The sequence below is a fragment of the Mustelus asterias genome, chromosome 1 (genome assembly GCF_964213995.1).
Source record: "Mustelus asterias chromosome 1, sMusAst1.hap1.1, whole genome shotgun sequence".
NCBI classification, from domain to species: domain Eukaryota; kingdom Metazoa; phylum Chordata; class Chondrichthyes; order Carcharhiniformes; family Triakidae; genus Mustelus; species Mustelus asterias.
This window is the reverse complement of record NC_135801.1, coordinates 199,316,320-199,340,895: the sequence shown is the minus strand read 5'-3', so window position 1 is coordinate 199,340,895 and position 24,576 is coordinate 199,316,320. Positions and strand designations below refer to the sequence as shown.

The window sequence follows — 24,576 nt, the reverse complement described above, 5'->3', positions numbered from 1 at the left end:
CTGATCCAGACCGTATGCGCCCCCTTTCTGAACTTCCCTTGTCCACTAGTGCAAAAGCACTGAGAAGATGCTTAGGCTTCTTCTCTTATTATGCGCAATGGGTTCCCAATTACGCGGACAAAGCCCGTCCGCTCATTAAGTCCACTACTTTTCCCCTAACGCCAGAGGCCCGATTGGCCTTCGATAAATTAAAGCCAACATCGCGAAAGCTACGATGCACGCTGTTGATGAGTCCATCCCCTTTCAGGGCGTGTCGGGACTCCATGGACTACCGTCACCTCAGGTTCAACCGGCCTGTGAGTCTGTGGAGGAACAGCTGGACATCGCCTTGGGGAGAACGCCACCGCAAGTGCCTACTCCGGTGTCACCGCCGTTATTGAGGAGGTCACAAGGACGGTGCGGTCCCCCTGACCATCTGAACTTATAGACTGATGACAAATTATTCTGTTTTTTTGTACCCCGCCGGCCTTTGTTCTCAAAGGAGGGGTGAATGTCGTGAACCATCGTTGGTTCCCACTGGATAGTACTGAGCCAGGGTCTGGCCAGTACTACAAGTATGTACATATGTTGCTGTTGGGTGAGGGATGGGTTGTGCTACTTCTTGCTGTTGGGGTTAGGGCGGGGTTGTTACACCTTTGTATTGTAGTGTTGTGGTACATCCCAGTCGGGCTCCGCCTCCTGGGAGAGGTATAAAGGTCCCTGCTCTGGCTGGGACCCCTCAGTCTGGGATCGTGTATATAATTGTTAGCTGCTTCATTACAGCAAATAAAAGCCTTTATTTCCTGAGCATCAAGCCTCGTGTATGATAACGCGCATCACCGCTACCCTGAAAAAATGGCTGAAAACTATAATAAACAGCTTTGCAACATACCCTCAAACATGGTGTAACATGGTGGACTTGGGCTAATACCTGCAGAGAATTAGCCTGGACATCCAGAGTATTAGTCCAGTGATATCATCAAAATGCCACAATCTTCCCCTGCACTTGTCCCATTACCTAGAATACTGTGTGCAATTTTTGTTCCCTTATTTAAGGAGGGCCATAATTCCATTAGAAATAGTTCAGAGGAAATTGACGGAGCTAATTCCTGGAATAAAGATTCTTTGGTTAAGGGGAGGCGGTGGTGTAGTGGTCACCGGGTGAGGAATCCAAAGCCCCAGGATAATGTTCTGGGGACCCAGGTTTGACTCTCACCATGGCAAATGGCAAAATTTGAATTTAATAAAAGTCTGGAGATTTAAATAAAATAAAAAGTCCATGAAACCATTGTCAATGTGCATGAAAACCCAACTGGTTCACTAATGTCCATTAGGGAAGGAAATCTGCCATCTTTACCTCGTCTGGCCTACATGTGACTTAGTTGACTTTCAAATGCCTTCCAAAATGGTCTGGCAAGTCACTCAGCTGAAAGGCAATCAGGGGTGGGCAATAAAATAAATGCTGGCTCAACGAATGACACCCACATCCCATGAAAGAGTAAGACAAAAATCAAGGTGTTGTCTAATGAGGAAAGGTTGAGCAGGCTGGGCCTGAACTCAGTGGAGTTTAGAAGAATGAATCCTGATCTTATTGGCATGTAAGATTCGGAGGTGTCTTGGCAGGCTGGGTGCTGTGAAGAGAGGATGTTTCTCCTTATGAAGCAATCTGGAACTCAGGGACACTATTTAAAAGTAAAGTCAGATGGAAATAAGCAGAATGCTTTTCTGTAAGAAGTCTTTAGGATTCTCTTTCCCAAAGCTCAGTGGAGGCTGTGTGATTGAATATGTTCCAGGCTGATTTAGACAGATTTCTGATTGACAAGTGAGTCAAGGCTTCTGGGGGGAATGTAGTAAAAGGGAGTTAAAGGCACAATCAGATCAACTATGATCTTATTAAAAGGCAGAACAGGCTGAATGGGTTGAAAGGCCTGCTCCTGCTCCTACTTCTTGTGATCATTGGGCCCGATTTTACCGTTTTGATTCTGAAGAAAGGAAACGGTCAATGTTTTTTTGTACCTAGAATGTATCACAAACACAACCCTTCATTGTGGTGAATCTCCTCAGGTTTATACTGCTTTTGACATGAATAAAAGTTATTTTTGTTTGTACTGCTTCTGACATTAATACCAGTTAACTTTTATTTTTATAACGATAAATAGTCAATGTAAATGTGAATGTGTTTGTGAAGTCCTACCTTTCCTACAAGTTTGTGTGCGGTTTGCGGAAGACAAGCGATTCCATGGTGTGGAGCGCGATATCGGCCGTTTGAAGAGGAACTCCCGCTGGGGCAGCTGGAAGAGCGTTGGAACTTCAAAGGAAAACCGCGGGAAGAACAGGAAACAGAAGACCTGCGCTTGGTGTGCTAAGGATGCCAGATACCCTGGTTTATGATCAGAAGCTATCAATGTATTTTTGTAGTTGGTCTGGAAGTTGTACATTGTATTTTTGAGTCGTGACTGGTCTGGGGTTGATTCGTGACCAGTATTAGAAGCCATGCTGTATATATATCCCCACTTTTCTGTGTTCAGTGAGAACATTGGCTTCCGCTTTCAGGGGGTCAAGTTCTCCCGCAAGCTTGTGAGAATAAAGCTATTTTGACTCATACCAGCCTCAGAGGTATTTTTTACCAACTACAGATTCTAAGTGCCGAATCTGGGCATAGTACAGATCCAACCTTGAAATCCGCGTTCAGATGCACCCATACGCTTTCAGCCGGCTTCAGTCCGATCGCACTGTGGGTGGGGCTTAGCGCTGCCGGAACACATGCGCAGTTCGAAAAAAATTTGAAGCGCGACCGGGTCGGGAAAGAAGGAAAAGCAGAAAGCAGAGAGAGCGGCTCGCTGACACAGATCATCCTCTGGGCGGCCACTCCGGGAGGAGGGATTCGTTCCTCCGGTGGGGAGGAGGGATCACCCGCAGAATGGCACCGGACACCCCTGCCCCTCTCCCTCCCCACCGATCGCCCGCAGAGTGGCAGCCGTCACCCCTGCCTACCCCACCAGAGATCCATCTGCCCCTCCCCCCCGCCCCCCCACCAGTGAGCGATCGGCCCTCCCCCCCACCACCAGACAACGATCAGCCCTCTTGACCCCCCCCCCCCCAGAGATACATCTGACCCACCTCCTCCTCCTCCCCCTCCCTCCCCAGAGGATGCTCTGACCCACCTCCCTCCTCCCCCCCCCCCCCCCCGCCCCTCCCAGAGGATGATCTGGGTCAGAGAGCCGTTACAGGCTCTGAACCCGCTTCGGAGCTTACCCTGCAAAATAAAAATCTGCTTTTGATTTCTATTTTGCAGGTAGCTAAAAGCGCGGATCCGGAACGGAACAGAAGGTAAAATGGGAATTGATGATAGAGTTGGGCGGACGGTTCATTAAATCGATTTAAATGCATGCGAATGCATTTAAGTCGTCGGGCCGCCCGATTCGGGCGCGGAACGGATCCGCACCCGAATCCGGTGTTGGTAAAGTCACAATTTGCTCGTACGCGGGTGCAGATCGCGATAAAGGCCTCACACCTGATTTTACTGTTATTTCGTGCCCGAAAACAGGCGCAAATTGTTGGTAAAATCGGGCCCATTATGTTTGAGGTCTGCTACTGAAGACTATTGAGGACCACAAGGTCAGTAGTAAGAATTTAATGGAATAGTTTATTACACGTCTGTATCCTAGCACAATCGGCACATATTGCCAGGCAAACCTTGAGTCCTGCGTCACCTGACCCGTTCTCTTAAAGGGGCATGTGACAACATACATAACACTCTGTATCTGTCTACTGAGTCCGGCATCCCTGGTACCACTGTCGCTGTATCTACTTCTATTTTGATTACGTTCCTCCACCTTTGGAAGGACGCAGAATCTATCGGCTCCTCCTCCAACCGAAATTCTGTTGATTTGGGTCTCTCTGCCTCCTATGAAGAAGCGGTTGACTCTCTGTCCCCTTCTTGGCTGGCAATATGTATCTTGTGCTGTCTTCAGGTTCGTCTTTCTGCAACTCTCCTTTTCTTCTTTTAATTGCACCCTACAATTCCAGGCAATATGCCCCACCCGCTTACACAGCAGCATTGGGCTTTGCAAGTCAAACAATGTGGACTCTGTGGCCAGACTTGCCACAGCGGTAGAATTCTATGGTTGACACCATGTTCTGTTGAGCTTCAGCTACTTTCTGTATTCGGGCACCGAGACCCAATTGTGTTGCTTCATTTTCAGCCAGTTCCACAGAAGTAGCTATCTCAAAAGCAACTTTCAAATCTCGACATTTTTGTCAGCAGTTTCCATTGTATTATCGCTTCATTGCGAAGCCCACACACCAAACGATCCCTCAAGGCATCCTCGGTTTGACTCTTCAATACAGCCACAAAAAGAGTAATGGATTCACCATCCAATTACATCCTCTTATGAAATTGGAACAGTTCTGTTTCATCAGTGAGTTTGGGGCACAATGATTCCTTAGTGATTCGGACAGCTCAGCTTGGGGTCACTCTGTGGGTTTCTCTGGTTGTATGAGGCTTCTTAACATGACATACACTTTACTCCCTATAGTGCTTAAGGTCACTGCTGCTGGGAGTTCATCCTCTACCTTATTTGCTTTCAAATAAGAGGTGAAACTCTCCGTGTATAGTGCCCAGCTCTCCATATCTTTTTTGAAAGGCCCCATTGCCTTGAACTGGCCTGCCTGTTTGCTGATACATCAGCTCGGGTTTTTCCCACCTTCACATTCTGTAGTTGCTTTTCGTGTGTTTTTCCCGCCCTTTGCGGGCTTCTCGCCGCCATTCCCTCATCAACTGTGCTCCCCTCCTCATCCCGTTCGTTACCATCCGAATTTCCACGTGACTAATGGACTTACCTTGCATTAAGTTGATCTTTCTCTACATCCTGGCTATGACTGTAACACTACATTCTGCACTCTCTCCTTTCCTTCTCGATGAATGGTATGTTTTGTCTGTATAGCGCGCAAGAAACAATACTTTTCACTGTATGGTAACACATGTGACAATAATAAATCAGATCAAATCAAATCAAAGACTATTGCCTTCAGCCTTCCCGGTGAGTACCTCTGCGGTGTTGAATGGGGTCCAAATCCTCTCGCAACAGCTCCTCTTGATGTCTAGGTCTGTCCCCTCGAGTCTACCTCAGTACCTTGGTGATTCCCAGCATGACCAGGCCCAGAATCTCCATCGTGGGTGTGCAATATAAAATGGGATAGTGCAGGGTGACCTGTGGTAGAAAGCAAAGTGGGAGACTGCCCCATCTGATTCCAAGAGATGTAGGAGGTTCCAGCAATACCCTTAACGTAGACAGAGAACTTGGTTTAAATTGGCGAAAGAAAGGAACAATTATTTTGAATGGGTTTACAGGGCATTTGCAGAAAGGATTTGAAATGGACCCAACAGTGCTTAGGGTAGGGGATGTAGTTTGTTACGACCCAGCTATATTAATGTGCCTTTCTGAAAGAGCAGAACACATTTTGGGTTCCGATTTTATGGCCAGATATAATTTGTCCTCTGACCCAGTGAATTGATGTATTTGGCAAATGGCTGATGCGAAGGAAGCATCAATAGAGAAATCCACAGAGACTTATGCAGATAGCGTTTGCGCAGTTGGGAAGTTTTAGCTGAATCTGTTCAAATGTCTGAGGATTTAGCAGTACAGGAGTTGGTTGCTAAGCATGCAGCTGCATTCACAAGGCATAAGCATGATTGTGGGCGAATGAGCTGATCTTTGAGGGCTCTGACCCAAAACCCCAAAAGCAGTATGGGTTTTCTAAGCAAGCAGAATAGAATCATAGAGTCATAGAGGTTTACAGCATAGAAACAGGCCTTTGGCCCAACTTGTCCATGCTGCCCTTTTATTTAAAAACCCCTAAGCTAATCCCAATTGCACGCATTTGGCCCATATCCCTCTATACCCATCATACCCATGGAACTATCTAAATGCTTTTTAAAAGATAAAATTGTACCCGCCTCTACTACTACCTCTAGCAGCTTGTTCCAGACACTCACCACCCTCTGTGTGAAAAATTGCCCCTCTGGACACTTTTGTATCTCTCTCCTCTCACCTTAAACCTATGCCCTCTAGTTTTAGACTCCCCTACCTTTGGGAAAAGATATTGACTATCTACCTTGTCTATGCCCTTCGTTATTTTATAGACCTCTGTAAGAACAAAGAACAAAGAACAATACAGCACAGGAACAGGCCCTTTGGCCCTCCAAGCCCGCGCCGCTCCCTGGTCCAAACTAGACCATTCTTTTGTATCCCTCCATTACCACTCCGTTCATGTGGCTATCTAGATAAGTCTTAAACATTCCCAGTGTGTCCGCCTCCACCACCTTGCCCGGCAGCGTATTCCAGGCCCCCACCACCCTCTGTGTAAAATATGTCCTTCTGATATCCGTGATAAACCTCCCCCCCCTCACCTTGAAACTATGACCCCTCATGAACGTCACCACCGAACTGGGGAAAAGCTTCCCACCGTTCACCCTATCTATGCCTTTCATAATTTTATACACCTCTATTAGGTCACCCCTTATCATCCGTCTTTCCAGTGAGAGCAACCTCAGTTTAACCAATCTCTCCTCATAACTAAGCCCTTCCATACCAGGCAACAACCTGGTAAACCTCCTCTGCACTCTCTCTAAAGCCTCCATGTCCTTCTGGTAGTGTGGCGACCAGAACTGGGCGCAGTATTCCAAATGCGGCCGAACCAATGTTCTATACAACCGCAAGATCAGACCACAACTTTGATACTCTATGCCCTGTCCTATAAAGCCAAACATGCCATATGCCTTATTCACTACCTTCTCCATCTGTGACATCACCTTCAAGGATCTGTGGACTTGCACACCCAGGTCCCTCTGCGTATCTACACCCTTTATGGTTCTGCCATTTATCGTATAGTTCCCCCCACGTTAGTTCTACCAAAATGCATCACTTCGCATTTATCAGGATTGAACTCTATCTGCCATTTCTTTGCCCAAATTTCCAGCCTATCTATATCCTTCAGTAGCCTCTGACAATGTTCCTCACTATCTGCAAGTCCAGCCATTTTTGTGTCGTCCGCAAACTTACTGATCACCCCAGTTACACCTTCTTCCAGATCGTTTATATAAATCACAAACAGCAGAGGTCCCAATACAGAGCCCTGCGGAACACCACTAGTCACAGGCATCCAGCCAGAAAAAGACCCTTCCACTACCACCCTCTGTCTTCTGTGACCAAGCCAGTTCTCCACCCATCTAGCCACATCCCCCTTTATCCCATGAGATCCAACCTTTTGCACCAACCTACCATGAGGGACTTTGTCAAACGCTTTACTAAAGTCCATATAGACGACATCCACGGCCCTTCCCTCGTCAACCATTCTAGTCACTTCTTCAAAAAACTCCACCAGTTTAGTAAGGCATGACCTCCCCCTCACAAAACCATGCTGACTATTGTAAATGAGTTTATTCCTTTCTAAATGCGCATACTTCCTATCTCTAAGAATCCTCTCCAACAACTTCCCTACCACGGACGTCAAGCTCACTGGCCTATAATTTCCTGGGTTATCCTTCCTACCCTTCTTAAATAACGGGACCACATTAGCTATCCTCCAATCCTCTGGGACCTTACCTGTGTCCAGTGACGAGACAAAGATTTGCGTCAGAGGCCCAGCGATTTCATCTCTCGTCTCCCTGAGCAGCCTTGGATAGATTCCATCAGGCCCTGGGGATTTGTCAGTCTTTATATTCCCTAAAAAACCTAACACTTCCTCCCTGAGGTCACCCCTCAGCCTCCTATGCTCCAGAGGAAGAAGTCCCAGTCTATTCAGCCTCTCCTTATAACTCAATCCATCAAGTCCCGGTAGCATCTTAGTAAATCTTTTCTGCACTCTTTCCAGTTTAATAATATCCTTTTTATAATAGGGTGACCAGAATTGCACACAGTATTCGAAGTGTGGCCTTACCAATGTCTTGTACAACTTCAATAAGACGTCCCAACTCCTGTATTCAATGTTCTGACCGATGAAACCAAGCATGTCGAATGCCTTCTTCACCACTCTGTCCATCTGTGACTCCACTTTCAAGGAGCTATGAACATATACCTCCAGATCTCTTTGTTCTGTAACTCTCCCCAACGCCCTACATTAACTGAGTAAGTTCTGCCTAGTTCAATCTACCAAAATGCATTACCTTGCATTTGTCTAAATTAAACTCCATCTGCCATTCGTCAGCCCACTGGCCCAATTGATCAAGATCCCATTGCAATTGGAGTTAATTTTCTTCACTGTCCACTATGCCACCAATCTTTGTGTCATCTGCAAACTTACTAACCATGCCCCCTATATTCTCATCCAAATCATTAATATAAATGACAAATAACAGTGGGCCCAGCACTGATCTCTGAGGCACACCGCTGGTCACAGGCCTCCAGTTTGAAAAACAACTCTCTATAACCACCCTCTGGCTTCTGTCAAGAAGCCAATTTTGTATCCATTTAGGTACCTCACCCTGGATCCCGTGAGATTTAATTTTGTGCAACAACCTACCATGAGGTACCCTGTAAAAGACTTTGCTAAAGTCCATATAGACAACATCACCCGCACTGCCTTCATCTACCTTCTTGGTTACCCCTTCAAAAAACTCAATTAAATTTGTGAGACATGATTTTCCACTCACAAAGCCATGCTGACTGTCCCGAATCAGTCCTTGCGTCTCTAAATGCCTGTAGATCCCATCTCTCAAAATACCTTCCAACAACTTACCCACCACAGATGTGAGGTTCACTGGCCTGTCGTTCCCAGGCTTTTCCCTGCAGCTCTTTTTAAACAAAGGCACAACATTTGCCACTCTCCAATCTTCAGGCACCTCACCCGTGACTATCGATGATTCAAATATCTCAGATCGGGGACCCGCAATTTCCTCCCTCGCCTCCCACAACGTCCTGGGATATACTTCATCAGGTCCCGGCGATTTATCTACCTTGATGCGCTTTAAGACTTCCAGCACCTTCTTGTCTGTAATATGTACACCCCTCAAGATATCACTATTTATTTCCCCAAGTTCCCCAACATCCATGCTTTTCTCAACAATAAATACTGATGAGAAATATTCATTTAGGATCTCACCCATCTCTTGTGGATCCGCACGTAGATGACCTTGTTGATCCTTAAGAAGCCCTACTCTCTCCCTTGTTACTCTTTTGCCCTTTATGTAGAAAAAAAGAGAGAAATAAGGCAAGTAATTACAAGTCTTTTGCAGCAGGGAGTTTTACGCCCTGTTTCTTCTATAATTTCTTTTGTTCTTCATTCGTGGACATGGGCGTTGCTGGCTGGCCAGCATTTATTGCCCATCCCTAGTTGCCCTTGTGAAGGTGGTGGTGAGCTGCCTTCTTGAATCGCTGCAGTCCACATGCTGTGGGTTTATATGTGAGTGGTTTCTTCAGCTATTTCCGAGGGCAGTTGAGAGTCAACAACATTGCTTTGGCTCTGGAGTCACATGTTGGCCAAACTGGATAAGGATGGCAAATTTCCTTCCCTAAACGACATTAGTGAACCACATCTTTCCAACAATTGACAACGGTTTCCTGGTCATCAGTAGATTCTTAATTCCAGATATTTGTTGTTGGATGCCCAAATTCACCAATTTGGCCAGTTAGGAAACAGGATAACTCTTGGAGGCTGACAATTGATTACAGGCAATGAAATAAAATGACTCCATTAGCAGCACCAACAGTAGCTACCAACCCCCAAATTCTGATGAAACACAGTTCACAAGCGAGATATTTTACTATCCTGGTCCTATTAGCAATGGGATTTGGCCTTTTCCTTTCAATCAGCAACGCCTGTATAAATTTGCTTTTACATTTCAAAACCAACACTATACATAGATTGTTTACCGTGAGGGTTCCATAATTCATCATCAATTTTCCATCAGAAGTTAGCTCCAGGATGAGAGAGCTTCTCACGACCGGATTGTTTAATTCAGCATATAGATAATCTCCTGATTTGAACAAGCACTAGAGGAACTGCAGTAAGCCACAGGAAGCACAACATTTAATTGAATGTAAATGTAAATTTGCTCCAATCGTTTTTAGGATGAGAGGGTATTGTAGAAATCATTTTGATGGTTTTGCTACTAAAACTGCTGCATTATCAGATCTTTTAAAGGAGAATGCTCCATGTCAGCACGCACAGGCTGTTTCAGAATTAAAACAGGCTTCAGCCACGGAACTCCAGTGAAGGCCTTGGGAACGGTATTTGGAATTCCAATATTTCCATTTGAAGAAGTTGGTTTGAAAGTTCCTGAGGTATTATTGAAAAGGAGATGGGGATAGGGTATGATGAACTTATGGAGTTGAGCAGAGGGGTAGGCTAGTGGGTATTATCTAGACAAATGCCAATAGACTGATAAGATAATTATTTGTCCTTACCCATTATATATAGAGATGTGCGGGGGAAGTATTTTTTAACACAGAGGGTAGTGAGAGCCTGGAATGCACTGCCAAGTGAGGTGGTTGAGGCAGACACATTAGTGACATTTAGACTTATCTGGGTAGACCATGAACAGGCGGGGAATAGAGGGATACAGGTGGTTGGTCTCGATGGGACAACATGATTGGCGTAGGCTTGGTGGGCCAAAGAGCCTGTTCTGATGCTGTACTGTTCTTTGTTCTTTGTATTCTAATGAAAATGAAGTGTTATTACATAAACGTGAGTTTTGCTTACTGTAAATGTAATACCTGTAACTGTTGGGCTGAGCTCTGATACTACCTGACTGAGAGTGAATTTGGTCATGGCCTGTGATCCCTTTCACTTCATGATTCAGGATCAAGTGGAGGGACTGTGGAGAGGGTCGACTGATACAAGATTACAACAACAACAATGGCGATATTGGCTTTGAAGAGCAATTGGGGCAGGTCATAAATTGCGCAATTCGTGACCGAGCTTGTAGACTGGGACCTGACACTTCCTGTGCTGACCAAATATGGGGAGTTGTTTGGGTGTGCTCGACTCTGTGGTGCCGCTTTTCCCGCCATGTCCATATATGGGTTAGAGATATGTGACCTACACGCAGATTGAACTGAGTGTAATGGATGTTGTTTATGAGTAACTCAATTAGCTTGATTGGTTTCCTGTTACACCATTGGCTGAGTGCCAGAGAACATTCTGGAAGACTGGGACAGTTGGGGATAAAAGATGTGCTTCAGCTCTTTGACTTCAGCAATAACGAGAGACCAACCATCACAAGTGAGCCTGAAAACCACAAAGAAGAATCTACATCGGGAATGGACTTGGACATTTTGTTCTGAACTAGGTCGTATCCATTTTCAGTTAGATGTTCAGTTAAAGCGTTAACATTTCACTTCGGAGTGAGTGTTGAAGTGTGAGAGTTAAAGAGTTGCAACTGTTGTAAGTTTGTATTTGGTACCAAAAGTGTTAAATACACAAAAGTTTGTTAAGAGATTTTGAGTCGACTCCTTTTGTTTGATTTGTAGCACTAAACTAAATACCTGTAAAGTAGTTTAAGTTTAGAGCTGAAGAATACCGCTTGCTGTCCCCATGTGCTGGCTTTCAATGGCTGGTGTACAGCGACATCCAGGTCCTTTTGTACATCAACATTACCCAATCTATCACTATTTAAATCATACTCTGCCATTCTGTTATCACAACTTTACAAGATACTATTCAGACCTCAGCTGGAGTATTGTGTACAGTTCTGGGTGCCACGTGAGAGGAAGGATGTGGACACATTGGAGGAAGTGCAGAAGAGGTACACAAGAATGGATGAGAAACAGTTTTGAGGATAGATTGGCGAATTGTAACTGTTCACCTTGGAGAGAAGAAACATAGAAACATAGAAAAACTACAGCACAAACAGGCCCTTCGGCCCACAAGTTGTGCCGAACACATCCCTACCTCCATCCTATTACACTCCATGTACTCATCCAGGAGTCTCTTAAAAGACCCTATTGAGTTCGCCTCCACCACCCCTGACGGCAGCCGATTCCACTCGCCCACCACCCTCGGTGTGAAAAACTTCCCCCTAACATTTCCCCTGTACCTACCCCCCAGCACCTTAAACCTGTGTCCTCTCGTAGCAGACATTTCCACCCTGGGAAAAAGCCTCTGAGAGTCCACCCGATCTATGCCTCTCAACATCTTATACACCTCTATTAGGTCTCCTCTCATCCTTCGTCTCTCCAAGGACAAAAGACCGAGCTCCCTCAGCCTATCCGCATAAGGCATGCCACTCAATCCAGGCAACATCCTTGTAAATCTCCTCTGCACCCTTTCAATCTTTTCCACATCCTTCCTATAGTGAGGCGACCAGAACTGAGCAAAGTACTCCAAGTGGAGTCTGACGAGGGTCTTATATAGCTGCATCATTATCCCCGGACTCCTAAACTCAATCCCTCGATTGATAAAGGCCAGCACACCATACGCCTTCTTAACCACCTCCTCCACCTGCAGGGCCGATTTCAGAGTCCTATGGACCCGGACCCCAAGGTCCATCTGATCCTCTACCGTACTCAGAGTCTTTCCCTTTATATTGTACTCCTTCATCCCATTTGTCCTACCAAAATGGACCACGACGCATTTATCTGGGTTGAAGTCCATCTGCCACTTCTCCGCCCAGTCTTGCATCCTATCTATGTCCCTCTGTAACTTCTGACATCCCTCCAGACTATCCACAACCCCACCAACCTTCGTGTCGTCAGCAAACTTACCAAACTTACTTGGGGTACACGGAGTTAGGGGTAAGGTGTTGGCGTGGATTGGGGATTGGCTATCTAACAGGAAGCAGAGAGTTGGGATAAATGGGTGCTTTTCTGGTTGGCAATTGGTGACCAGTGGCGTGCCGCAGGGATCGGTGCTGGGGCCTCAATTGTTTACCATTTACATAGATGATCTGGAGGAGGGGACTGAAGCTAGGGTATTCAAGTTTGCTGATGACACGAAGGTGAGTGGGAAAGCGAATTGCGTGGAGGACGCGGAAAGTCTGCAGAGAGATTTGGATAGGCTGAGCGAGTGGGCGAGGATCTGGCAGATGGAATATAACGTTAGCAAATGTGAGGTTATCCACTTTGGAAGAAATAATAGTAAATTGGAATATTATTTAAATGGAGAAAAATTACATCGTGCGACTGTGCAGAGGGACCTGGGGGTCCTTGTGCACGAATCGCAAAAACTCAGTCTGCAGGTGCAGCAGGTGATCAAGAAGGCGAATGGAATGTTGGCCTTTATCATGAGGGGGATAGAATATAAAAGCAGGGAGGTCTTGCTGCAACTGTACAAGGCACTGGTGAGGCTGCAACTGGAGTACTGTGTGCAGTTTTGGTCCCCTTATTTGCGAAAGGATATATTGGCCTTGGAGGGAGTGCAGAGAAGGTTCACCAGGTTGATACCGGAGATGAGGGGTGTAGCTTATGAGGAGAGTTAAACAGATTGAGTCTGTACTCGTTGGAGTTTAGAAGATGAGGGGTGATCTTATTCGAGACATATAAGATAATGAAGGGGCTGGATAGGGTAGAGGTGGAGAGATTCTTTCCATAGAACCATAGAACCATAGAAAATTACAGCTCAGAAACAGGCCCTTTGGCCCTTCTTGTCTGTGCCGAACCATTTCATGCCTAGTCCCACTGACCTGCACTTGGACCATATCCCTCCACACCCCTCTCATCCATGAACCCGTCCAAGTTTTTCTTAAATGTTAAAAGTGACCCCGCGTTTACCACTTTATCCGGCAGCTCATTCCACACTTCCACCACTCTCTGCGTGAAGAAGCCCCCCCTAATATTCCCTTTAAACTTTTCTCCTTTCACCCTTAACCCATGCCCTCTGGTTTTTTTCTCCCCAAGCCTCAGCGGAAAAAGCCTGCTTGCATTCACTCTATCTATACCCATCAAAATCTTATACACCTCTATCAAATCTCCCCTCAATCTTCTACGCTCCAGGGAATAAAGTCCCAACCTATTCAATCTCTCTCTGTAACTCAGCTTCTCAAGTCCCGGCAACATCCTTGTGAACCTTCTCTGCACTCTTTCAGTCTTATTTATATCCTTCCTGTAACTAGGTGATCAAAACTGTACACAATACTCCAAATTCGGCCTCACCAATGCCTTATATAACCTTACCATAACACTCCAACCTTTATACTCGATACTCCGATTTATAAAGGCCAATGTACCAAAGGCACTCTTTACGACCCTATCCACCTGTGACGTCACTTTTAGGGAATTCTGTACCTGTATTCCCAGATCCCTCTGTTCAACTGCACTCTTCAGAGTCCTACCATTTACCCTGTACGTTCTACTTTGATTTGTCCTTCCAAAGTGCAATATCTCATACTTGTCTGCGTTAAATTCCATTTGCCATTTTTCAGCCCATTTTTCTAGTTGGTCCAAATCCCTCTGCAAGCTTTGAAAACCTTCCTCACTGTCCACTACACCTCCAATCTTTGTATCATCAGCAAACTTGCTGATCCAATTGACCACATTATCATCCAGATCATTGATATGGATCATTCCACTTAGAAGGGAAACCAGAACTAGAGGGCACAGCCTCAAAATAAGGGGGGGGCCGGTTCAGAACAGAGTTGAGGGGGAACTTCTTCTCTCAGAGGGTAGTGAATCTCTGGAATTCTCTGCCCATTGAAGTTGAATATGTTTAAATCACGGGTAGATAGTTTTCTGATCGATAAGGGAATTAGGGGATATGGGGAGCAGGTGGGTAAGTGGAACTGATTCGCATCAGATCAGCCATGATCTTGTTGAATGGCGGGGCAGGCTCGAAGGGCCAGATGGCCTACTCCTGCTCCTATTTCTTATGTTCTTATGTTCTTAACCCATCCCTCCGCTTCCTCATCCAGGTCATTTATGAAAATGACAAACAGCAAGGGTCCCAGAACAGATCCCTGGGGCACACCACTGGTGACCGACCTCCATTTAGAAAAAGACCCATCTATATCCACTCTCTGCCTCCTTTGGGCAAGCCAGTTCTGGATCCACCGGGCAGCAGCCCCTTGGATCCCATGCTCTCTCACTTTTTCTAGAAGCCTTGCATGGGGGACCTTATCAAACGCCTTGCTAAAATCCATATAAACCACATCTACCGCCTTCCCTTCGTCAATGTGTTTAGTCACATTTTCGAAGAACTCCACCAGGCTTGTAAGGCACGATCTGCCCTTGACAAAACTATGCTGAGTATTCTTGATCATACTAAACCTCTCTAAATGCTCATATATCCTGGCCCTCAGGATCTTCTCCATCAGTTCACCACTGAGGTTAGACTCACCGGTCGGTAATTTCCTGGGCTATCCCTATTCCCCTTCTTGAAAATAGGAACCACATCCGCAATCCTCCAATCCTCCAGCACCTCCCCCGTCTCCATCGACGACGCAAAGATCATCGCCAGGGGCTCTGCAATCTTCTCCCTCGCCTCCCACACTAACCTGGATTACATCCCATCCGGACCCGGCGACTTATCTATCTTGATGCCATTCAAAGATTCCAGCACAACCTCTTTCTTAAAGTCCACATACTCAATCCTTTCAGTCCACCACACGCCCGCAGTTCATCCACCCAGGTCCTTCTCCCCTGTGAAAACCGAGGCAAAATACTCATTAAGCACCTCGGCCATTTCTACTGGTTCCGTACAGACCTTCCCGCCTTCACCTTTTATCGGCCCTGTTCCGTCTCGTCTCATCCTTTTACTCTTCACATATTTATAGAACGCCTTAGGGTTCTCCTTAATCCTACCTGCCAGGGCTTTCTCGTGACCCCTTCTGGCTCTCCTAATTTCTTTGAAATCATAGAATCATAGAAACCCTACAGTGCAGAAGGAGGCCATTCGGCCCATCGAGTCTGCACCGACCACAATCCCACCCAGGCCCTACCCCCACATATTTTACCCGCTAATCTCTCTAACCTACACATCCCAGGACTCTAAGGGGCAATTTTTTAACCTGGCCAATCAACCTAACCCGCACATCTTTGGACTGTGGGAGGAAATCGGAGCACCTGGAGGAAACCCACGCAGACACGAGGAGAATTGGCAAACTCCACACAGACAGTGACCCGAGCCGGGAATCGAACCCGGGACTCTGGAGCTGTGAAGCAGCAGTGCTAACCACTGTGCTACCGTGCCGCCCTTCTTTAGTCCCTTCCTACAAGCAGTATACTCTTCTAAATCCCTATCTTCGCCAAGCTCTCTGAGCCTTTTGTACGCTTTCCTTTTCTTCTCGACTAGGTTCCGCACAGCTTTCGTGCACCACGGTTCCTTTAACCGACTAACATCTCCCTGTCTGCTCGGAACATTGTCCTGTCGAACTCTGGACAGACATTCCTTGAAAAACTGCCACCTCTCTTCAGTACATTTCCCTGAGAATACCTTGAAAGCTAATCAAAGAACATAAGAACATAAGAAATAGGAGCAGGAGTAGGCCATTTGGCCATTCAAGCCTGCTCTGCCATTCAATAAGATCATGGCTGATCTTTCTGTGGACTCAGCTCCACTTACCCGCCTGCTCACCATAACCCTTAATTCCATTACTGTTCAAAAATGTATCTATCCTTGCCTTAAAAACATTCAATGAGGTAGCCTCAACTGCTTCACTGGGCAGGGAATTCCACAGATTCACAATCCTTTGTGTGAAGAAGTTCCTCCTCAACTCAGTCCCAAGTGTGCTCCCCCTTATTTTGAGGCTATGCCCCCGCTTCTAGTTTCATCTGCCAGTGGAAACAACCTCCCTGCTTCTATCTTATCTAGCCCCTTCATAATCTTAGGTTTCCATAAGATCTCCCTTCATTCTTCTAATTTCCAATGAGTATAGCCCAGTCTACTCAGTCTCTCCTCATAAGCCAACCCTCTCAACTCCGGAATCAACCTAGTGAATCTCCTCTGCACCCCCTCCAGTGTCAGTATATCCTTTTTCAAGTAAGGAGATCAAAACTGTACACAGTACTCCAGGTGTGGCCTCACCAGCACCTTATACAGCTGGAACACAATTTCGTTGTTTTTAAACTCCATCCCTCTCGCAATGAAGGGCAAAATTTCATTTGCCTTCTTAATTACCTGTTGCACCTGCAAACCAACTCCTTGAAATTCCTGCACAAGGACACCCAGGTCCCTCTGCACAGCGGCAAGCTGCAATTTTTTACCATTTAAATAATAGTCCATTTTGCTGTTATTCCTACCAAAATGGATGACCTCACGTTGACCAACATTGTACTCCACCTATCAGACCCTTGCCCACTCACTTAAACTATCTATATTCCTTTGCAGACTTTCAGCGTCTTCTGCACACTTTGCTCTGCCACTCATCTCAATGTCATCTGTGAATTTTGACACACTACACTTGGTCCCCAACTCCAAATCATCTATGTAAGTCGTAAACAATTGCGGTCCCAACATTGATCCCTGAGGCACACCACTCGTCACTGATCGCCAACCAGAAAAACACCCATTTATCTACTTTCTATTCGTTAACCAATTCTCTATCCATGCTCATACATTACCTGTCACATCGTGCAACTTTATTTTATGCAGCAGCCTTTTGTGTGGCACCTTGCCGAATGCCTTCTGGAAATCCAGATACACCACATCCACCGGTTCCCCATTGTATACCCATTTAGTTTTGTTCCTAGACATTATAGTGGGAATGACATCCACTAACATCAGTTAAACTGTTGGAACATTGTTCTCACCGTTGAGTTGGATCCATGATGCAGCTACCAGACACATCATGGCAGACACAATTCCGTGATGGAGAATCATGTGCCAGTCCCAGGTTGTGTCCCAACTCGTGGGTGAGGGTCACAGCCACAATCAGAAAGCTCGTCCTGGTGTCCTAGGAAAGAACAGAAAGAATTTTCTGTGATTGTGTTCTCTTACCATTATGAAATAAAGAATAGCATGGACTGGTTAACTCTCACACAAAATCTTTCGGTCTTGTACTTAGTCAAGGAGCCCTTCTTACGCACTCTGACATGGATCATTATCCTGAATATGTTCTTGAATATTCATAGAATCATGGAATCCCTATCATGCAGAAGAGAACAATTGCCAATTGAGTCTGCACCGACAATCTGACAGAGTTATCAAGGGCCTCTTCCCTGCCCTATCCCCATAACCCCACACATTTACCATGGCTAATCCAACTAACTTTCTCATGGATCAAGCGATTGCAAAGTCTTGCGCATAATCACCCTTCATTACACACAGCCTCTCTCCAACTCAGACTCGCTCTGAGAATGCCAACAGTGCAGATGCCATTCAACCCATCACTGACTCTCCAATACAGTATGCCATCCAGACCCAATCCCTGTAGCACACTCAGTCTCGAACACATCCCTGTAAAACAGTCCCCTCACTCACACGCAGCCTCACTCACCCACAGCCTCGCTCACACGCAGACTCGCTCACACGCAGACTCGCTCACACGCAGACTCGCTCACACGCAGACTCGCTCACACGCAGACTCACTCACACGCAGACTCACTCACACGCAGACTCACTCACACGCAGACTTGCTCACACGCAGACTCGCTTACACGCAAATCAGTCACGATCAAAACCAGCTGTTTTCAGTGTTAGAACATAAGAACATAAGAACTAGGAGCAGGAGTAGGCCATCTGGCCTCTCGAGCCTGCTCTGCCATTCAATAAGATCATGGCTGATCTTTTCGTGGACTCAGCTCCACTTACCCACCCGCTCACCATAACCCTTAATTCCTTTACTGTTCAAAAATGTATCTATCCTTGCCTTAAAAACATTCAATGAGGTAGCCTCAACTGCTTCACTGGGCAGGATGCGAGGCTCATCCACGTACCAAAGTATTAGTTCCATTAACCATAGAACCATAGAAAATTACAGCTCAGAAACAGGCCTTTTGGCCCTTCTTGTCTGTGCCGAACCATTTTATGCCTAGTCCCACTGACCTGCACTTGGACCATATCCCTCCACACCCCTCTCTTCCATGAACCCGTCCAAGTTTTTCTTAAATGTTACCACTTTATCCGGCAGCTCATTCCACACTCCCACCACTCTCTGTGTGAAGAAGCTCCCCCTAATATTCCCTTTAAACTTTTCTCCTTTCACCCTTAACCCATGCCCTCTGGTTTTTTTCTCCCCTAGCCTCAGTGGAAAAAGCCTGCTTGCATTCACTCTACCTATACCCATCAAAATCTTACACACCTCTATCAAATCTCCCCTCAATCTTCTACGCTCCAGGGAATAAAGTCCCAACCTATTCAATCTCTCTCTGTAACTCAGCTTAAGTCCCGGCAACATCCTTGTGAACCTTCTCTGCACTCTTTCAACCTTATTTACATCCTTCCTGTAACTAGGTGACCAAAACTGTACCCAATACTCTAAATTCAGCCTCACCAATGCCTTATATAACCTTACCATAACACTCCAACTTTTATACTCGATACTCCGATTTATAAAGGCCAATGTACCAAAGGCACTCTTTACGACCCTATCCACCTGTGACGTCACTTTTAGGGAATTCTGTACCTGTATTCCCAGATCCCTCTGTTCAACTGCACTCTTCAGAGTCCTACCATTTACCCTGTACATTCTTCTTTGGTTTGTCCTTCCAAAGTGCAATATCTCACACCTGTCTGCGTTAAATTCTATTTGCCATTTTTCAGCCCATTTTTCTAGCTGGTCCAAATCCCTCTGCAAGCTTTGAAAACCTTCCTCACTGTCCACTACACCTCCAATCTTTGTATCATCAGCAAACTTGCTGATCCAATTTACCACATTATCATCCAGATCATTGATATAGATGACAAACAACAATGGACCCAACACCGATCCCTGCGGCACACCACTAGTCACAGGCCTCCACTCAGAGAAGCAACCCTCCACAACCACTCTCTGGCTTCTTCCACTGTAACTTGATTTCTGTGTCTGTGCCCTGTTTGAGAACACATTTCCACTCCATCTGACGAAGGAGCAACGCTCCGAAAGCTTATGGCATTTGCTACCAAATAAACCTGTTGGACTTTAACCTGGTGTTGTGAGACTTTTTACTGTGTTCACCCCAGTCCAACGCCAGCATCTCGACATCAGTTCTTCCATTGAGCCAGTGTCTAATCCAATTTACTACCTCCCCATGTATACCTAGCGACTGAACCTTCCTAACTCACCTCCCATGAGGGACCTTGTCAAAGGCCTTGCTGAAACCGAACTCTGCTGCCTTTCAACAGCTTCTATTTTTATTTTGTTTTTAAAAACATGTACAGAGTTGAACATATTCCAATCATTGATTTTCTCTGATTTTTTTCTGCTATCATGATTTTTCATTGACAGCAGAGGAAGAGGTTAGTTGGACTGTCGGAGCAAATGGTGATTTGAGCAAAAATCTCACACAGAATTTCGCCGCCAAGATCTAATTTTCTGATTTCCCTGGCCTGTAATGTAATGAGATTTTGTCCAGGAAGGTCAGGGACTCATTGCATACATTTCAATATAAGTAGTTGCTTTGCCCATCATGTTGTCCCTCCACATTAGGAAAATTCCCCTCACAGAGATGGCACATCGGTGAGGTTTATAACATATTTTGCAAATTGTGAAGCAGACAAAGGGAACCTGCCGGGGGCACAAGAGTATTTCCCCAAGGGGGATAGTCATGTGCCCAGGCAATACCTTGGCACTGCCCCCTGGCACTTATAACTAACACCACCAGAAAAAGGCACTTCGTCTCAATGTGTCATTGCCAATCAAAGTCAAACTATCCAACTATTCTCCAGCGGGTCGGGCTGCTTGCTCCCTGCAAGTGTGGAGTTATAGTAAATGCCGCTGGTGAGAACCACTCCAGGCGGGAGGGCGGGGGGACACTAGCAGCCCCGGAGACTTCAGTCCTGGGCCCCCTATCATATGTAAAATAGATTAAAATTAACATTTCAATAAATTATTCAGCTCCACGCCGATTTCTGGCATGGAGCAGATAGTGCCGGAAATCTGGCGACTAGACATTCGCAGAGGCAGTGACGTCCAGCGGGGAGCCCGTGAAATGGCCTCCACTCGAGTCTCCTGGTCCACTGCGCTACAAAAGCAAATCAGCGGGATGGGAATATCGCCCATGTAATGCTTCCATTATGCAGGATATTACTGAGACCACACCTCAAATATTGTGCACAGTTTTTGGTCTCCTTATTTAAGGAAGGGTATCAATGCATTAGAAGCAATTCGGAGGAGGTTTTCTGGATTACTACCAGGAGTGAGTGAGTTGTCTCATGAGGATCAATTAGACTGACTGGGCTTGTTTCCACTGGAGTTAAGAGGAGTTAAGTCTTAGTGTCATAGAGGTTAACAGCATGAAAACAGGCCCTTTGGCCCAACTTGTCCATGCCGCCCAGGTTCTACCATTAAGCCCATGTTTGGCCCATATCCCTCTATGCTCATCTTATCCATGTAACTGTCTAAATGCTTTTTAAAAGACAAAATTGTACCCGCCTCTATTACTACCTCTGGCAGCTTGTTCCAGACACTCACCACCCTCTGTGTGAAAAAATTGCCCCTCTGGTCCCTTTTGCATCTGTCCCCTCTCACCTTAAACCTATGCCCTCTAGTTTTAGACTCCCCTACCTTTGGGAAAATATATTGACGATCTGCCTTATCAATGACCCTCATTATTTTACAGACCGATATAAATTCACCCCTAATCTCCTACTGTCCAGAGAAAAAAGTCCCAGTCTATCCAGCCTTTCCATATAACTCAAACCATCAAGTCCTGGCAGCATCCTAGTAAATCTTTTCTGCACTCATAGAAATCATAGAAACCCTACAGTGCAGAAGGAGGCCATTCGGCCCATCGAGTCTGCACCGACCACAATCCCACCCAGGCCCTACCCCCACATAATTTACCCGCTAATCCCTCTAACCTACGCATCCCAGGACTCTAAGGGGCAATTTTTTTAACCTGGCCAATCAACCTAACCCGCACATCTTTGGACTGTGGGAGGAAACCGGAGCACCCGGAGGAAACCCACGCAGACACGAGGAGAATGTGCAAACTCCACATAGACAGTGACCCAAGCCAGGAATCGAACCCGGGACCCTGGAGCTGTGAAGCAGCAGTGCTAACCACTGTGCTAGTTTAATAATATTGAGTAATGAGAGAGGATTAATTAGCGACCTTGTGGTGCAAGATCCTTTGGGGAAGAGTGACTATAATATGGTAGAATTCTTCATTAAGATGGAGCGTGACACAGTTAAATCTGAGACTCGGGTCCTGAACTTGAGGAACGCTAACTTTGATGGTATGAGATGTGCATTGGCTAGGATAAGTTGGCAAAGAATACTTAAGGGGTTGACTGTGGATAGGCAATGGTAGACATTTAAAGAATACATGGATGAAATTCAACAACTGAACATTCCTGTCTGGCGTAAGAGTGAAACAGGGAAGGTAGATCATCAAAGGTTAACAAGGGAAATATGGAGTGCGGTTACAAGTGGTGTACCTCAGGGATCTGTTTTGGGGCCACTGCTGTTTGTAATATTTATTAATGATCTGGATGAGGGTATAGTTGGGTGGATTAGCAAATTTGCTGATGACACCAAAGTCGGTGGTGTGGTAGACAGTGAGGAAGGGTGTCGTAGTTTGCAGGAAGACTTAGACAGGTTGCAAAGTTGGGCCGAGAGGTGGCGGATGGAGTTTAATGCGGAGAAGTGTGAGGTAATTCACTTTGGTAGGAATAACAGATGTGTTGAGTATAGGGCTAACGGGAGGACTTTGAATAGTGTGGAGGAGCAGAGGGATCTAGGTGTATGTGTGCATAGATCCCTGAAAGTTGGGAATCAAGTAGATAAGGTTGTTAAGAAGGCATATGGTGTCTTGGCGTTTATTGGTAGGGGGATTGAATTTAGGAGTCGTAGCGTTATGTTGCAACTGTACACAACTCTGGTGCGGCCGCACTTGGAGTACTGTGTGCAGTTCTGGTCCCCACATTACAGGAAGGATGTGGAGGCTTTGGAGAGGGTGCAGAGGAGGTTTACCAGGATGTTGCCTGGTATGGAGGGGAGATCCTATGAGGAGAGGCTGAGGGATTTGGGATTGTTTTCGCTGGAAAGGCGGCGGCTAAGAGGGGATCTTATTGAAACATATAAGATGATTAGAGGTTTAGATAGGGTGGATAGTGATAGCCTTTTTCCTCTGATGGAGAAATCCAGCACGAGGGGGCATGGCTTTAAATTGAGGGGGGGTAGTTATAGAACCGATGTCAGGGGTAGGTTCTTTACCCAGAGGGTGGTGAGGGATTGGAATGCCCTGCCAGCATCAGTAGTAAATGCGCCTAGTTTGGGGGCGTTTAAGAGATCCGTAGATAGGTTCATGGACGAAAAGAAATTGGTTTAGGTTGGAGGGTCACAGTTTTTTTTTAACTGGTCGGTGCAACACCGTGGGCCGAAGGGCCTGTTCTGCGCTGTAATGTTCTATGTTCTATGTTCTATGAAATCAGGGATAGTGTTAAAGCCAAAGAAGAGGCATATAGATTGGCCAGAAAAAGCAGCAAACCTGAGGACTGGGAGAAATTTAAAATCCAGCAGAGGAGGATCTCCTCAATGATCATCCTCAACACCGGTGCCTCACAAGGCTGTTTTCTCAGCCCCTGACTATACTCCTTATGCATCACCTGTGGTTGTCCCCCTCCAAAACAAGTATATTGTTTTGGATCGTGTGAAGGAGGATGACTCTCCAGGGGTAAGCCACAGTGACCAGGTCACTGGCACACAGTCAGGCTCTGTGGCCCGGAAAGGAAAGAGAGGGGTTAGGAGAGCGATAGTGGTGGGGGACACGTCGGTTAGAGGCACGGACAGGCGATTCTGTGGGTGCGAACGGGACTCCAGGATGGTAGTCTGCCTACCTGGTGCTGGGGTACTGGATGTCTCCAAGTGGATAGGAGGCATATTAAAAGGTGAGGATAAAGAAACGGATGTCATTGTACACATTGGTGCAAATGACGTAGATAGGAAGAGCAGGGGGATCCTACGAGAGCAATTCAGGGAGTTGGGAAATAGGCTAAAAAGTAGGGCCTCCAGGGTGGCAATTTCTGGGCTGCTCCCAATACCTAGGGCCAGTGAGGCTAGGAATAGGGAGATAGTACAATTGAACGCTTGGCTAAAGGACTGGTCCAGGAGGGAGGGCTTCATATTCCTGGATCACTGGGAAGTTTTCAAGAGAGGAGGGCACATGTACAAGAAGGACGGGTCACAACTAAATTGGAAGGGTACCAATATCCTGGCTGGGAGTTTTGCTAGTGCAGTTCGGGTGGGTTTAAACTAATATGGCAGGGGGGTGGGGATCAAAAAATTATGTCTACAAGTGTTGAGGCTAGGGACGAGCTTGGGGCCAGGACAAGGCTGGCAAAGAAGAAGAGCACTCTGGAGGAGGGTGACCTCACTGGGCCTGGAGGTCTGGAGTGCATCTACTTCAATGCAAGGAGCGTAGCAGGTAAGACAGATGAACTTAGGGCCTTAATGCTTACGAGGAATTTGGATGTGGTTGCGGTGACAGAGACTTGGTTGAAAGAGGGACAGGACTGGCACTTGAATATTCCGGGGTACAAGTGTTTTAGGCGAGACAGAGGAGGGGCCAAAAGAGGTGGGGGAGT

At 46.2% G+C, this 24,576-nt stretch overlaps 1 protein-coding gene across 1 annotated transcript in view; it reads right to left on the bottom strand.

Moving 5' to 3' along the window:
• The window catches only part of LOC144480823 (disintegrin and metalloproteinase domain-containing protein 12-like), a 308,106-nt gene that overhangs the window by 151,797 nt on the left and 131,733 nt on the right, over positions 1-24,576 (bottom strand). Inside the window, exon 11 of the mRNA XM_078200476.1 lies at positions 17,661-17,803. Coding sequence (XP_078056602.1) covers positions 17,661-17,803 — 143 coding nt within the window. The remainder of the gene's footprint in view (positions 1-17,660; positions 17,804-24,576) is intronic.